The sequence below is a fragment of the Setaria italica genome, chromosome VII (genome assembly GCF_000263155.2).
Source record: "Setaria italica strain Yugu1 chromosome VII, Setaria_italica_v2.0, whole genome shotgun sequence".
NCBI lineage: Eukaryota > Viridiplantae > Streptophyta > Magnoliopsida > Poales > Poaceae > Setaria > Setaria italica.
The window spans coordinates 1,012,390-1,028,198 of NC_028456.1; the positions used below are offsets into that span (position 1 = coordinate 1,012,390).

At 44.8% G+C, this 15,809-nt stretch overlaps 3 protein-coding genes across 3 annotated transcripts; 1 reads left to right on the forward strand and 2 right to left on the reverse strand.

Moving 5' to 3' along the window:
* Window positions 1–4,349: 4,349 nt before the first annotated feature.
* Window positions 4,350–7,954, forward strand: LOC101771675 (probable glucuronosyltransferase Os04g0103100). The gene is made up of 4 exons (XM_004974913.4): window positions 4,350–5,514; window positions 6,097–6,349; window positions 6,703–6,915; window positions 7,498–7,954. The coding sequence occupies exons 1-3, from the start codon at window positions 4,781–4,783 to the stop codon at window positions 6,871–6,873; spliced, it is 1,158 nt and encodes a 385-aa protein (XP_004974970.1). The 5' UTR covers window positions 4,350–4,780; the 3' UTR covers window positions 6,874–6,915; window positions 7,498–7,954.
* Window positions 7,955–8,411: 457 nt separating this feature from the next.
* LOC101772080 (eukaryotic translation initiation factor 3 subunit M) lies at window positions 8,412–11,340 on the reverse strand. Its single transcript, XM_004974914.3, has 9 exons — window positions 10,979–11,340; window positions 10,750–10,888; window positions 10,431–10,643; window positions 10,176–10,320; window positions 9,461–9,611; window positions 9,248–9,357; window positions 9,058–9,155; window positions 8,860–8,929; window positions 8,412–8,728 (listed from the first exon to the last, which is right to left on the reverse strand). Exons 1-9 carry the CDS (start codon window positions 11,208–11,210, stop codon window positions 8,639–8,641), a joined length of 1,248 nt encoding a protein of 415 aa, XP_004974971.1. The 5' UTR covers window positions 11,211–11,340; the 3' UTR covers window positions 8,412–8,638.
* Window positions 11,341–12,071: 731 nt separating this feature from the next.
* Window positions 12,072–15,321, reverse strand: LOC101772488 (rhomboid-like protein 19). The gene is made up of 8 exons (XM_004974915.4): window positions 14,947–15,321; window positions 14,404–14,522; window positions 14,248–14,308; window positions 13,749–13,915; window positions 13,354–13,468; window positions 13,039–13,241; window positions 12,842–12,952; window positions 12,072–12,507 (listed from the first exon to the last, which is right to left on the reverse strand). The coding sequence occupies exons 1-8, from the start codon at window positions 15,028–15,030 to the stop codon at window positions 12,411–12,413; spliced, it is 957 nt and encodes a 318-aa protein (XP_004974972.1). The 5' UTR covers window positions 15,031–15,321; the 3' UTR covers window positions 12,072–12,410.
* Between the last annotated feature and the right edge of the window lie 488 nt (window positions 15,322–15,809).

The window sequence follows — 15,809 nt, forward strand, 5'->3', positions numbered from 1 at the left end:
ACCATCAGCTACTGCAACTTTACCGCATGCAGTTGGACCGACGACGGGATACAGTTGGCAAATTCAGTTGGGAAACGAGTGTTAGCGAATTCGTCTGATCGATTAAGATGGCTGGCATGGCCCCATTCAGTCAATTCAGTCGTGGTAGGTTATGGCTTGTTGGGTGATTGGATCGAGGGATGGCGATGTACGGACGATGCAAGTACGTACTGGCTGGAGTTGGTGGTGGAATTAGAAGGCGTACGTATACGGCTTGCATGTTGAGGCTGACACAGTAGGTACTTAGGATATATACTAGTTTCAATGGAGGTGTTACGGGAGGTTCATCATAATAAATTGCTGAACACATCAGCATATTTACTACTTGGCGGGATTTTATAAAAGGGGAGAAGAATAAAGTTTCATAGTCATAACACTCCTCCAGCATAATTACCAAGACATGAAACTAGATGAAACACCTACTAAGACCCTTTCATTTCATCCCATAACACAATTGATCATAACATTATTGAAAAATTAAATATTACAGTAATTGTGCAATGAAACTTTGCACTGAGAATGACAATTTCATTTCATTGAAAAGCTGACATGGCAATATGATGAAATTATACATTGAGATTGACCTAGTTATTACAGCGAGAGATCCCAGATCAGATGCCACGCATGCATCCATGTGGGCATTGGGAGATACTACTAATTCTCTGCCACTCAATCTCACTGGGGGACTGACTTGTACATCTAGCAAGGATTATAGTATTTATCATTGAGATTTCTGGAGAAAACAAACAAACAATTTATTCAGCTGTTAATTGCTATATGGAGTAGACCAAATCGTACCAAGGAACCTACAAGATTAGGACGAAAGAAAACTAGGCGGCGCCGCGGCGGCAGCTGCTGCTACCCGATCTTAGTCCATGAAGAGGAGGAAGAGAGAGAAGTGTGTGATCAGAGGTAGGGCGACGAGTGTTTTCTTCTCTTTTTTTTGTAAGGAAAAAGAGAGGAGGATTGTGGATTTGTGGGTGACAACTGACAAAGGAGAAACGCGTAAATGAATTGGTTGCTTTCGGCAGACAAATCCATAGCTGCGAGAGTGAGTGACTGATTCTCGTACAAGTGGAGCAGACCTGCGTGCCTGCTGCGTCGTCCTACTATATACTGATCATCACTTGACTTGCTCCAAATGCAAATAAACATCCACCTGTCTTTATTTGAAACCACCACACGCTGCCACTCTCTGCTTCCCGCTATGCGTATTCCTTTTCTTTTAGTTTTCAGAAGAAGAAGAAGAATATAAACGAAAGCATGGGAAGAAAAGGTCAGAAGATGCTGGGCTGCTTGGAATAGGCGGCGGATTATTGGATCGTGGATGGAAACGAATGACGCGTCCGTTTCCATCTAGCTCGAAACAAAACTAAACAAAGCGGCCTGCTTTGGAGTTTGGAGAACAGCTAGCTAGCGCGCGCGATAGCCTTTTTCTATCATTCCGTTTCCATCTGCATGGAGGGAGGAGAGACGACCTGTATATGTACTCACTCTGCTTTCGTTCGTGTTCCGTTGGCAGATCCTTTTCATCTTTTTCTTTAATCTTCGAGTGTTCTTTCACCTTTTCTTTTCTCCTTTCAACCCAAAAAAAGAAAGACCGCATGATTGATTAAGACTAGAACCAGTGTCTTGGGGAATTATCTCAACTTCAATTCCTTCTATATTGGTGGAATGAAGGTACGATCTAAAATGTAGTTCGTTTTGACTTTTCTAGGTATATAAATTTTGCTATGTATCTAGATATAATCTTATATTTAGGTACCACCTTCATTTTGGAACGGAGGAGCATATATAGGTGCATGTATGTATTATCTTGATCGTACGAGGATATCATATGGATGCTGCCAGCACAGCAGCACTGGCTAGGAAGGAAGGTATACGGGAGAGTCCAAGGCAGGGCAAGATGAGAAACAATAAGCTCAAGTAGCTGGGCTAACAAGCAACACGTGCATGTACTTCAATAATCCCATCAACCTCTGCATATGCCTCAAAGGTGTCCTATATATACAGTATGCTTCTAATTAAACTTGTCCAAGGACCAAGGCAAGTAGGGGATCAGCAGAAGAAGGCTTGCAAGCAAGCTAGCTGAGAGAACAGACAACACTCCAAAAATGCCTACCTTGAACTACAAAACTCTATGCCTGCAACGCAATGACGTGGCAGACTGTGATAAAACATATATCCTGATGTGTCCTAATAACGATTTTGCAATGAACTACTGTAAAAGAGATTTGTAGGCGCGCTCATATTTTTTAGTCGGACTAAAAGGTCCCCGTACGGCGTACCAAAAAAATCAACACTACTGTAGCAATTCAGCCGTCCTTATAAATCAATTTACACGGATGGATTACGGGGCGAGCTGCCTCTGGAAACAACGGCCGTTTCCACAGGCGGACGATGGGATGACCCGCCCCCGCAAATGGCGAATACGTTTTCAACCAGCTCTAAAAAATCTTTTCTATAGTGATGCAAGAAAAAAAAATACAGTGTTTTAGTATGCATAGAACGGCCAACGTAGACACAGGTAACGTCCACTATAGCCCATTTGCTAGGTCAAATCATTTATCCTTTCTTAATTCTTCAACAGTCCAGTGCGGTATGCTTCAACCTTGGGAAGCCGGTGCTCATTGCACCTCTGTCCATGCACTTTTTTTGTTTATATTTGAATTAAGAAAAATAACACCACATACATCACTTGGAGTTTGAGATTCATACATATAAACCGTTTGGTGAATGATCTCAATTTTTTAATCTCATCTTTTCACCAATTTAGAGCCATGAAAGGCCAAGCTAGTCGAATCGAGCCCGATCAAATGCTTGCATTAGGTTTATTAATCATGTTGAAGTGTTTTTTTTCCTTGGACAGAGAGCAAACCCAGAGTGACAACTTTAAAAACTCTTATATATTAGCAATTATTTTCCGTCTCAGTGTTGAAAAGGGTTTGAGATTATACTCCATCAATATCCAAATTATATTCAATGAAGACTATATTGACAACTCCAAATTAATTAAAATATATATGTTGAAGTTATTAAGCATGTGCGTATTGGGTGGCTTTGCAACAAAATCGAGTAGATCTCGTTACCTGGAATATAGTGGTGTGATCAGAATTTGAAACATACAACTCATAAAAAGTTATCACATTTTTAAGAAAGTTATCATATTCGTAAGAGATGGAGCAAAATAATAAAAAAAAAGGCGTGGGCTGCGGTAGCGGGCTGCCAGGGTCGCGCACTTAGCTGCTAGCTTTTTCCACTGCATCAGCATAGTTGGGACGTGCCCCTGGAATTAGACCACACCACACCACACCACACCTGCCGCGCTGGCGGTGTACGCCGTCGGGAGGTGGGCCCAGCCCATCTCGATCGTCGATTGATAATAGCAAGTGGGGCCCACACGCTGCAGCACCGACCGTGGCAACGAAGGAGAAGCCGGAAACGTTTGACCACCGGAATTGAAGCGTTGAGAAGGTCCACGCGCGCACCGCACCACCCTTGACACGCTACTCCTACCTGCTGGTCGATCACTTTGCGTTGCTGCTCCCAGCTGGATCCATCAGATCGAAGCTCATTGTAGCGAATAATGGAATTGCATTGCAGTGTTTCATTCTCTCTTTTTTAGTTTGCTTAGTCAAATTAATCTGCACAACACCGTGGTGCCTACAGTGAGTGAGTACAGAAAAATGTAATGCCTCCTTTTCCTTTCCATCAGGGGTGGGAGGTGAAAATGCAAACCAAACGTTACAGCGGTATATTTGGTTTTCATTCACATTTTGGTGTTATGTTTCGATTAAAAAAAATCTAATTCTTAACTTGTGACAAATTAACTAAATGAACCCTCGGTTGAGTTTATCATGACGCCATCCTGAAAGTGAGGTTGGTTGAGGTAGGAATAGGATGTCGGGCTTTCTATTTCTTCGAAAATGTTGAGGAGATACTTAGAATTTTCAGCTATGAACTTAATAAACCCGTTCCAAATGCTAATGTTAGTTAGGTTGGTTTTGTTCATATAATCATTCATTTCGGATTCTCCTGTCCAAAACCGTGAATATATAATCGCATTGACCGAGTAATCAACATCGCAGTCCTACAATAGAAAAGACACTTGTTAAGTAGGAGTAGTAAGTATGTACTGGTAATTTAATCAGATGGTGAGCCCGGTTACTTTGACCTGCAGTGCAATGCAAATGACTCCTAGCGGAGCAGTAACTGGTGCAACCTTGGTCTGGGACAGCAGCCGGTTTGCGATTGCAAGCGGAACACGGGAATTTGCTGCCTCTCTTGCCTGTGACGTCGTCTTCCTTGCTTGTTGTTCCTTGCTTTTCCGGGGTCGGTCCACGGCGACCTCCCTTCCCGGTCAGGGATCCTTCCTCGTCTTCCTCCTCCCCCCACGCGGCTACCAACCCCGACCGAACTTTGCCTTCGTCCCTCTCTCTCTCTCTCTCTACCACCTCCGTCTGATTCGGGCCTGCCGCAGCCCAACTCCTGCTGACTTCAACATCCCCCGTCATTCGCGCCATGATTATTCCTCTTTCTCCCTTCCTGAGAGCTACTACTTGTTGCTGATCCCCTCCCCTCCCCTCCCTTCCCTTCCCTTCCAGGCCAGCATCTCCCAACCCAACCTCCTCTGCTCTTCCCCTCAATTCAATCCTCACCCGAGCCAAGAGGAGGAGGCGGGCATTAATTTGGCCCCTTCTTCTTGCCAGGGACCAAGACAAGCTTAATCTAGCAGGCATTAATGGCGTCGATCCGCCGGCCGCACTCGCCGGCCAAGCAGCACCTGCTCCGCCACCACCACCCCTTCGCCTCCTCCTCCCCGCCATCCTCCCCTCTCCGCCACTCCTCCACCTCCTCCTCCTCATCCCCAAGAAACCACCACCACCACCTCGCCGCCGCCGGCTACCCGCACCCCTTCCTCTTCTTCTCCCGCCGCCCGCTCCCGCGCTTCGCCGCCTTCTTCCTCCTCGGCTCCTTCCTCGGCCTCCTCCACTTCCTCTCCCACCTGCCCCACACCCCGCACATCCAACCCACCGTTTCCCCCAACAATCCCGCCGTCACCACCGACTTCCCCATCGTCCGCCTGCAGGACGACGACGACACCAACACCAACAGGAAGAAGCTGCTCATCGTCGTCACGCCCACGCGCGCCCGCGCCGCGCAGGCATACTACCTCAGCCGGATGGGCCAGACGCTGCGCCTCGTCGACCCGCCCGTGCTCTGGGTCGTCGTCGAGGCAGGCAAGCCCACGCCCGAGGCCGCCGCCGCGCTGCGACGCACCGCCGTCATGCACCGGTACGTCGGGTGCTGCGATAAGCTCAACGCCTCCGACTCCTCCTCCATCGACCTCCGCCCGCACCAGATGAATGCAGCGCTCGAGCTCGTCGAGAACCACCGACTCGACGGCATCGTCTACTTCGCCCACGAGGAGGGCGTCTACTCCCTAGAACTCTTCCAACGCCTGCGCCAAATCAGGTACTGCCCGCCCCCATTCGATTCAGCTTTGCGTCCTTCACCAGATTCAGGCATTCAGCCATCCTTTAGTTTGGTGAATCATTTCGTTTGGTACAGACCCGTACATCTCTAATTGTTCAAGGGTATGTCATTTGCAATTGCTCTTGTCAGACAAGATTGTAGTAATTCTTTCGGATGCCAAAGCAGGCAGCCTGTTTGGTATCACCTAGTTCTAGGGAAAGAATCAAAAGATCCTTCCTTTTGCTGTTATGCTGTCTGAATTGACTGAAAGGTTGAAACTTTAGCAAGTCCTTGCAAATACTACTGCTGCTGACTCCACTAAGGGCCTCAACAGTCTTACCATTTTTTCTTGTCCTAGTCTCCTAGATTCAGTAGCATCAATGTTTTGCTTTGTAGGAGCTCATTGGTACAATAGTTCATCCTATTTAATACTGTTCAGCTCAACAAAATTGTTTTTAAAAGCCTGACAAGCAAAAATTAGGCCCGGAGCATCAAAATATAGTAATATTCTGCGTTACTGAAAAAATTGGACTCTGCATATAAATCAGGCTTTTGACTTATTGCAAATCTTGTGATGATTAGGAGGTTTGGCACATGGCCTGTTCCAGTGATCTCTGAAGACAGAAAGGATGGTGTGGTGCTGGAGGGCCCTGTGTGCAAGCAGAATCAAGTGGTTGGATGGCATACAAGTGAGGATAGCAGCAAGCTCCGTAGATTTCATGTTGCTATGTCGGGTTTCGCATTCAATAGCACCATGCTCTGGGATCCCAAGCTGAGGTCCCATTTGGCCTGGAATTCAATTCGGCATCAGGACACGGTGAAAGAAGGTTTCCAAGTAAGTTGCCTGTTTCTTTTTTCTTCTTTCTTTTTTATATTCTGACTCCTGAGTTAGTACCATATATACAATGTTCTTATGCTTTTGGAGGCTACCCTTAATTCATTTTCTGAACAAGCTATGTAGAAAATTGATCTACGTTGTCTCTTCCCTAGTATTATAGAATCCTGGATATGTTAAATTGCATGAAAGTAAAAGGCTGCAGTGGAATAAAATAAGACTAACAAATAGCTGTCCAGTGATCAAACACATGATGATCACCAAATGGAAGACCTATCTGTTCCCTTGTTTGTACTTTGTTTCTAATGCATTTCTGTTGTAGTATCACGGCTGAGATGGTTGTTACTTTGCAGGGAACCACGTTTGTAGAGCAACTAGTGGAGGATGAAAGCCAGATGGAAGGCATACCTGCTGACTGCTCTCATATAATGAACTGGCATGTGCCATTTGGATCTGAGAATCTTGCCTATCCTAAAGGATGGCGAGTTGGGACGAATCTGGATGTGATTATTCCTCTTAAATAATACCACCAGCTATGTTCATCAAAGCACTAACTCCTTTGACAGGTTTGTTTGTACCTTCCAGAAATCTGCTTTGGTTCTCTACACATGGATGGGTTCTTAGTTGTTACCCATTTCTTTCATGCTTCAACTTCACGCTAGCATATACACAAAAGGGTTATTCGGTTCCCTTTCATTTGTCTTTAGTATTTCAGTGAGATCAGCTCCACAAAATCACAGAAAGTGTGGTATCTCCCACACTACTATATTAAATCAATTGACTTTTGATTGCGACACATTTCAACTTTTGATGATCTGCCCTTGAGCCCATAAGGTTTATTACAGTCAGCTTTTACTTTCTATACCCTCTTTGTTAGGTTCAAAACATTTGTGTCATATCACCTGTGCTTTTCGTTTTTGTAATTGAAAGTGCTTGCTAGATTACCTCTACCCTTTTGGTAATATAATTCAGACCATTTCAGAAGCATCAAATTATGCGTTGCAGATTTGCTAACCTGATTGATTGGCACGTGGTCCAAATTTTTATTTGTTTGCATTCACCATTGCTATCCTTTCCACCGCTGAATAAGTTAATATCAAATTTAATATTCATTTTTACCTCAGCTAATTATTGCTATTGTTTTTCAGGCATATACTGTAGAATTAAAAGCCATGAAGCTTTGGCTTGAGTAGTGCAGAGGAATCCCATGTTTGACTACATTTGGGAAGCAGCTCTTGGAAAGAGGAGGCTTCAGTTTTGCGCAACCTAATGCGGAACTTCTGCTGCTATAGTCAAACTTTTGGGAGATATTTTGTAGGGTGAAAATTAGTGCAGCATCAGCAAAGAAGCCAGCAATCTCGCTGCAAAGCTGTGCATTGTATATGTACATGTTTGTTGTATTCATTTTTTGAGTTCACAAGCCAAAAGGCGACATATACAAAGTTTTAAATCTTCTGCATAGTTTCAGATTATTTTAGGAGTTTCAGTTAAAGCATGAGTCACTTTATCTAAAATTCTGAATTTCTTGTTCTTGTGATGTGCTCCGTAAAAAGTGCTGAATTTCTTGTTATTTTGTGATGATCAGTAAAAGTTAGTATTGTAGCAGATAATAAGCTCCCGTGTTTCTGAGCATCAGAAATGCATTTTGTATTATTTTTTAGTTCAAAACCCAAAAGATATATTTACAAAAGTTAAAATCTTCTGCATATTACTTCAGAAGTTTAATATTTAATAAAAGTGTCTTTTTTATGGGCAAGTACGGATATTTTCTTCTGTTGAGATGAGTAATGATGTAAAATTCATTAGCCGTACACAAATTATAGGCTGTGGTAATTTCAGATTCAGAACATGAATATAAGCAACACAGCTACATTTGACTGCAACTCTCTGTACAACCCTACTGAAGGCAGGTTTCGGGGCTGCAAAAGTCAAAAATAGTGTTGAGATGTTTGGTTCGTGTACAAGTCCAACTCTCGAAGGTAGTAAGGTAGTAAAATAATGAGGATGTCACCAAAATGCTCTGGCCGAACACAAATGAATGATCAAGGACTTAGAAAGGACAGGAATTAACAATGAAGAAAAATTATCATGACAAACTGCATCCTGTCAAAAAAATTGGTATGTGTAACAGCTGACTTGCACAGCTGTGCTGACAGAATGTTGCGGATCATACATTGCAATCAAATCTATCCAGCACAGTCACGGGGTCTAACTCATATTACAAGTTGTCTCATACAAGATTCCTCATCTAAACCCTCAAGCTATAAACTCAAACCTCAGGCTCTCCAATCAGCGTATCGTCAAACCTTGCATCGCTTGTGTTCCCTCTTCAGTGACTTTGTTAGCTTGGATTATGTTGATAGCACTGGCGATGTTTCCCTGGATCACAGTTTTCAGAAGAAAACTCAATCAGGAACACGATAAACGTAAACAGGTCAATAAACCAGAGTAGGCTCTCTAGATAACATGCGTAGATCAAGTTGCAAATTTGATGTGAATCAAGAGGTTACCCTCCAAACTCCCAGTTTTGTGCGCAGACCCTGCCACTGTGGCATCCCAAATATCCTCTCAGTATGCCGACTGAAATTTGCACAGAAGACCGCAAATTAACCAAAATAATAACATAACGTCCTATGATGAACAGAAGAAACCTTGATTCAGAACTAAAATATCAAGACGATCTGCAAAAGTTTTAGCAAAGTGAATACCTGACGATGACAGTCTGGTTAAGCTGATCAACCTTGCAATCCAATATCTTGAATGCAATTGCTTTCACAATCCATTGCTCCACCTCATCATCATTGATCTAACAAAGCATTCTCAAAGTCAATTGAAGACACAGCAAGGTCAATTAAAGTTATTTGATCGAATGAACAGTAAATAAGACAGACAATTTACCTGAAGTGCTTCAGTGATTGCTGAATAAGGTACTTTGCCAGAGCAACGGCTGCTCAAATCGAGCAAAGACATGAGGCGCATTTTGGTTATGCACTCCTCGTGAACCAGACCTGTCGATTGATCATCAAAACAAAGAAATGAAGCCAAGATGTATGGCATACTTGAATTTGCAAGGGAAAAAATCATTAGTACTGGTTCAGCAGGAGAACATACCATAATCTTTCAGCAAGGCAGAGTTTGTAGTCTGAAACTCTATATAGGAATCAAGCCTCTTAGTAAGGAATATCTTTAGAAGTTCATAAACTAACTGATATTTTTCGTCCTTCTCAAGCTGTGAAACAGCTGCCATGTTGAGCAAGTCACACTGCAAATACAAAAAATTTCCCATCAACCCAGTACACTGATCAGAAGTACAAAAGCCGGTAAAGGATTTTATAATGTGGCCACCATATTCATAGCTGTCAAGATTAAAATTTGCAACAACTCAGATAATTCAGAGTTATTGTTGACATATAAGATGTAAAGGAACATTATGGAAGAGTAATGGAAGGATTTGACAACATAAATGATTAAAGAAAAATACAACTTGTAAATCTACACCTACGTCAAATCTGCCAATTCATAATCACACAAGTTTGGGCTGGAGTAGATACTGAGAGAACAATCGCTGTTTATATGTAAGCTGGATAACTTTAAAGCATCTTTTGTCGGTACGACTAATGCTGGCAAGTTAATACCAAATTCGACAATCTGATCAGACAAATTTACATTTGGATAAATGATACAAGAACAGGAATTGCAATTCTAGAAGTGAGGCACTAATGAACAGCTGAGGAAAAAAGGACATCCTTCTTAGGCACTATATATCCCCTGAATTTCTTCTCATAGAATTGAAAATTACAGAGGCATAGCTGGAGCAATCAAGCACCTGAAAGAGGTTAGAAGATTTGACAAATTCAATGATTGCTGCAACAGCCTCTTCCTTTGCATCACCAATTGTAGCAGAGTCATCATCTGATCCCTTGAAAGTGGCGAGGTACTTGTTGAGAAAGTTGAAGTACTCCTTGGCCATGCTGTCCATGGGGGCAAAAAAGGGTCAAATTGTATCAGTGCAAAACCTCGCCGGATAAGTAATGAACGAAAGGAACTTGATGGTAAGCAGCAAGCGCCACGCACGCCTCACCCCTTGTGGTCTTTGAGGATCCTGGCGATGGCAAGGTACAGCTCCCTCTGCTCTGAATTTCCAATTCCCCACTCACTGACAAAGCTGTTGATGTTCTTGAATGACGGGATGATGTAGTCGGCAGCCTTTCCAGCTGTGGCGAGCTCGAGAGCCTTCTTGTAAACAAATGCTTTGCCATAGGCGCTCGGGAGCAGGTTGTACAAGCTGAACAGACTACATGTATACATTGGGAACAACATTGTAATTTGTAAGCGAACCTAGCATCCAAGAAACAAAATAGCTCAATTGATAGAATGGTTTGCTAGTTGTTGTTGCTTACACTTTGAGGCGCAGCGCTGGCTTGTCGTCGGGCTGCTGGGTGAGCTTGGTGCAGATGAGGTCGGTGATCTGCAGCGCCTGGTCCTCCGACTCGGCCTTGGTGACGACGCTGCAGATGACGGAGAGGATGCACTCGAGATCTGCAAAAGCCGAGTTGAAGGCTCAATTCCCCATCCCGGAGCAACCAAATCAAATCCTCAATTGGAAGAGAAAGAGAAAAGGGAAGGTGCCTTTGTCCGGGACGCGCGACGGGCAGGTGAGGAGGAGGTCGGCGGAGGCGAGCATGAGGGAGGCCATGTCGAGCCAGCACCCGGCGAGGATGTGCTCCTGCGCCTCGAGGCAGAGGCGGGTGACCTCGGGGTCGGCGACCTCCGGGCCCGCGTCGGCCCAGGCCAGCTCGGCGGTGAAGCGCACCACCGCCAGCATGGGCTCCTCCTCCGTCGTGTTCACGATCGTCGCCATCTTGTTGCTCCTTCGCTGCGCGTGAGCCGGAGCTGCCGCCGCCGTCGCCGCCGGAGAGGAGAAGGGGGGAGGAGACGGGTGCGAGACTGCGAGGGTTCTCCACTCGGTCACCCAACCTCTCAACACTCGAGCCGTTGGATCAACAATCCACGGCCCAAAGTATACTCCCATGCAAACTCCGAAGGTACCTTTTTCGCAGCTGTGTAAATTACTAATTGCACACAAAAAAATGTCTCGATGATTCAAATTCAAACAAAGGATAGCAAATTTAGTCAATACCTCTAATAATAATAATACCAAGCACATTTATCATTGGTTAGCGGAGGCCACGCATCATCTTAATCTTAAACCCTCAGTCTCCAAGATCATTCCCTAGGTGGAGTACTCTTTTAGTTTTAGGGAAGCTTGAGAGTTTGTCAATTTAAATTTCATTACGATTTATGTATGGAGAAATTCGCAAAATTACTTAACCATTATTCACATACCATAGACGGAGGCCATGGTTGAGTTTAGACAATTTCGCAATGGCATGTTAAGAATCATTCCAAATACAAAATGTAGAGTGGGAACACAACAAGACGGTCCTAGTAGTGGATCAGTGCCTAAAGGCTGCAATACACGAGTCAGATTTGTTTTTACTAACTACAGTGGTCCATTTGAAAAAATGAATCCACGTGCATGTGTTGTTTTCAAAGTGGTTAGTTGTGGCAAGTTTGATGTTATCAGTAGCTCTGCATTATTTCGTGTAGGAAGAATGCATTATTTCCATCTTGCCAGCCGTTTCTAAACTCTGCTGTAAGTCTGAATTAAAGATTGCTTCAGTATATTCTTTCAGAAAAGGAGGCAAGCCAGGCCACAAAATTCAATGCACCATTTTCTCATGTGAACCCTAATATCCACTCAAATCATGTTAACTAGAAAAAAAAATCATCTCAACGTTGATCCTGACAAGCCATTCTTCTTTCTACATTACATCTGGCTGGGAATGCCACTCTTTTCTTCTTTTACTGTAACAATAATAATCGGACTAGAACACAATTTAACCAATAAATCTTCGCAAACGAAGAAACAAAAAAGGAGTAAGACATCATATTATTGGTTCTGTAAACTGAATGCACTCTCCAGGACACAAATCTGGAGAGTTGCGACGGTGGAGGGAACCCGTGGCTCCTATTTAAGGTGTTGGGCTGGAGAAAGTTCTCAATCTTCAGCCGTGCCATGGCCGTGAGCTGGGGCTTCAGTATCAACAGCATGATCGGCAGCCAACCTTTCTTCCAGCACCCTCTCACCACGCTCCCTGTAATATTTAATTGAATCAGTGAGCCTTAAACTGGTAATATTTCTTTTTGAGATGTCATAGCTCTCAAATTTTCAGTCTCACAGCACCTTAGCTTTATTTTTTTAGAGGAGCACCATATAGCTTTATTGAAGACACAAGTAACTGGTTTATGCCATAGTTTAACACTACTGTTCTGATACTAGCTTAAGTTGAATTATAAATTTAATACCATCTACAGGTATCACTCTCAGTCTTAAAGTATTACTACCATTATAATCATGGAAAGGTGTGAGCAACAAGTTCGACTGATATGCACAACCACCCCCACCTAACTAAAGGAGAACCTATATACCTTCTTCTTGACGCCTTGGTAGGATCTGAAACTGGGAGAGCAACTTCGGAAGTCCTAGACCTTGCACACAGCATCCTATCAAACAGATTGGCGACAGGGTCCGTCACTGGTCTGCAAGGGGGAAATGGAGGCGATGTTGTCAAAAGTGGTATCAATAGTGAGTACATGCTGATGCAGAAGGAAGATTGAAAGTTTACCGCATGGCTGCTGGGAACAAACTGGGGAAGGAGAAGTCATCACTTGGATCACCCTTAAGTCCAGTCAGGGGGTTCCTTTGGAAGTATCTCAGGTAAAGCCAACTAACATACATCCCAGACACCAAAGTTGGTAGGAAGTTGATGGAATCAGGCACGATGAAGGCCATGATGCTTGAGAAACATACAACAAAGAATGGCATCCACTGCAGTAACAAGATATAAGATAACTCAGTATCAACAAACTTGCTGAAGAAGTATACCATTACAATAGTATAATAGGCACAGAAATGGCGATAGAGTCATCAATTAATGTACCTTTGCTTTTATTTTCCAGAAAAAGCACATGGGGAGCTCAAGGTTTGGTAAGAGCTGCTTCAGGGCCACAAGAAAGCCAGCAAGGCAACCATGGAAACCAGAAAGTGGTGTGACACTGTACAACATGGCGTAGCAAGGTCAGGTAATGTACCATATTTCAGACAGTAATTTTTATTTCGTAGACAGTACTATGTTACTGTGTAACCCATTAACTGGCATAATGCAAAAATAACAACAGTTCTAGTGTGTGATCAATGTGTCCAAAGAATAATTGAAAAGATGAGTAGCTGTGTGATATCAGCTCGTGTAATCTGTATTTCTTACAATAGACTGAACTATTAAGTGTAGTGCATATCTAATACCAAGAATAGACTGAATGGTGGCCTGAAACTTACAGGAAGCTCTCCTTTCCTGTGACATAGTAGAGTCCAATCGCAATGCAGAATGCAAGGATGCCACATATGGAGTTGACCAAAATAATGAACTTCAAGAACTCCTTGCGGCCCCATACTGGTTCGATGTCCTTTCCGCAGAAGAGAAGACCAAGAGAACTGCCAATAGCCTGTAAAAGGCAGGGTTTTTCTGGTTACCATAAGGCATAGACCAAAGAAAAGGATCCTAATTTAAGCTGTTGAGTAATGTCAGTCACTCTCCCTTTCTTTCTACTTTCTTCTTATCATGATAAGGTAACAAACATCACCGGTGATAATAGTTGCAAATTGCAATGTGATAAATGAATTTCAACAGTACACACAATTTTGCTTGAGCTGTAATGTTTGATTTGCAATGGTATAGGAAAAGTACTCAAGACAGGACAAGCATTTCACAGCCATGATATCGAAATTTCCAATCAAACAGAGCAGAGTAATGCAATTTGGAAGAAATTGAGCTCACCCCTGGAAGAACTTGTTCGATGTACCCAGCCGTGAAGACAGTCCATACATACGGAATTGTCCTGCAAGACGTCCGAACAAGCTTAGAAACGTAGTACTTCACTGCGAGAAAAGCTGTTTCTTTGCGGTGTCGTGGATCCAGGCAAGTACTACGTACTTTGAGGGGATGATGGCGAGGTAGTTAAGCGACGAGGGGAGGAGCTGGAGCAGGACGTATCCGCCGATGAGCACGACGACGAGGCCCTTGCAGGTGCGGGTGAACTCCTTGCCGGGGACCTGCAAGAAACAGCAAGCGTCAGCAGGCATGCGGAAGTTGCAGTAATGCAGCAAAGACACGCAGATCTGAATCCCGCGAGCACCCAGCGAGAGTCAGACGATGATGCGAGGGAAAACAAGTAGAAGGCTTGGTCATGGCGATGCTTCCTCAACCCAGGTCAACGCCGCGAGCTCCCCCCAGATCCCCCAAAACTATCCCACCAGATCTCGCGGCTCCGGTCGGTGAGAAGAGCAGTTGGTAGAACAGGGTGAAGCCCCAGATCTCCGGGCTGGGAGAAGCTATCAACTCGAGATCCAATCGCCAGAATGGCAGACTCCGGATTCGGGTGGCCCGGCTGGTAAGCTCGATAGGCAACGAGCCAGCGAGCGAGCAAGCAAGCAAGAAGAGCAAGAAGGACAGGCAAAGGAAGGAATCGGCGCTTACGACGGCGGGCGGCGCTCCGGCCTGTTCTTCCCCAGCGGCCGGAGCCGTGGCCGTCGGCTCCTGCAGTGGCTGGCTCTCCATCATCACTGTTCCTCCTCTGCAGAAGGCTGGAGATCTCCCGCTCCCCGGCTACCAATCTCTCGCTGCCTAGTTTGGTGGAGACGTGGAGTGGTGGCAATAAGAAAGGAGAGGGAAGGGGGAGGGTTGTTGGGGGTCACTCCACCACTCCGCTCCGGTCAACCCAACCCAGCTGCTTCCTCCCTCCTCAAAGCTTCCCTTGTCTTCCTCCGCGTCGCTCGGCTCGTGTGCTCAGCCAGTACCGGAAAGCGAGCGAGCGAGGGAGGAGAAGCGACCGTCCGTCCTCCGTCCTAACCTCATCGCGTCCATTGCGCTAACCTCCCTCCCTTGATTTTTTTATGTGGGCCCGCACCACCATTAATCAACTACCCATATCTTAGGGCACCCGTAATGGTATATATAGAACATAGATTAGTTCTCCAGCACGTATACCAACATTTTGTAAGTCCCATCTTTTCGAAAGTACTTTATCAATTGTTATTTTCTTCTTGCTTAGACCCTACTTCTTAGTAATCCCATATCTCTTCCTGTCTCTCTCTCCACGAGTCCTCATCTTCCCCAACCTCCCTCTCATCTCTCCCCGTTCCCGTCCAAGCTGGTGCTCCACCTCCCCATGCCGGCGTCCGCGTCCTTCCTCCACGCATCAGCGGCCCGGCGATCGTGCCTTGTAGCTCCCTGCGTTAGCACCTGGAGGACACCACCGCACCACGCCCCACCCCAACCTTGCCCCGCGCATGGCAACCCAGCGGCCGCGCGCCGCCCTTCCCGTGCTAGCAGGCCAACGG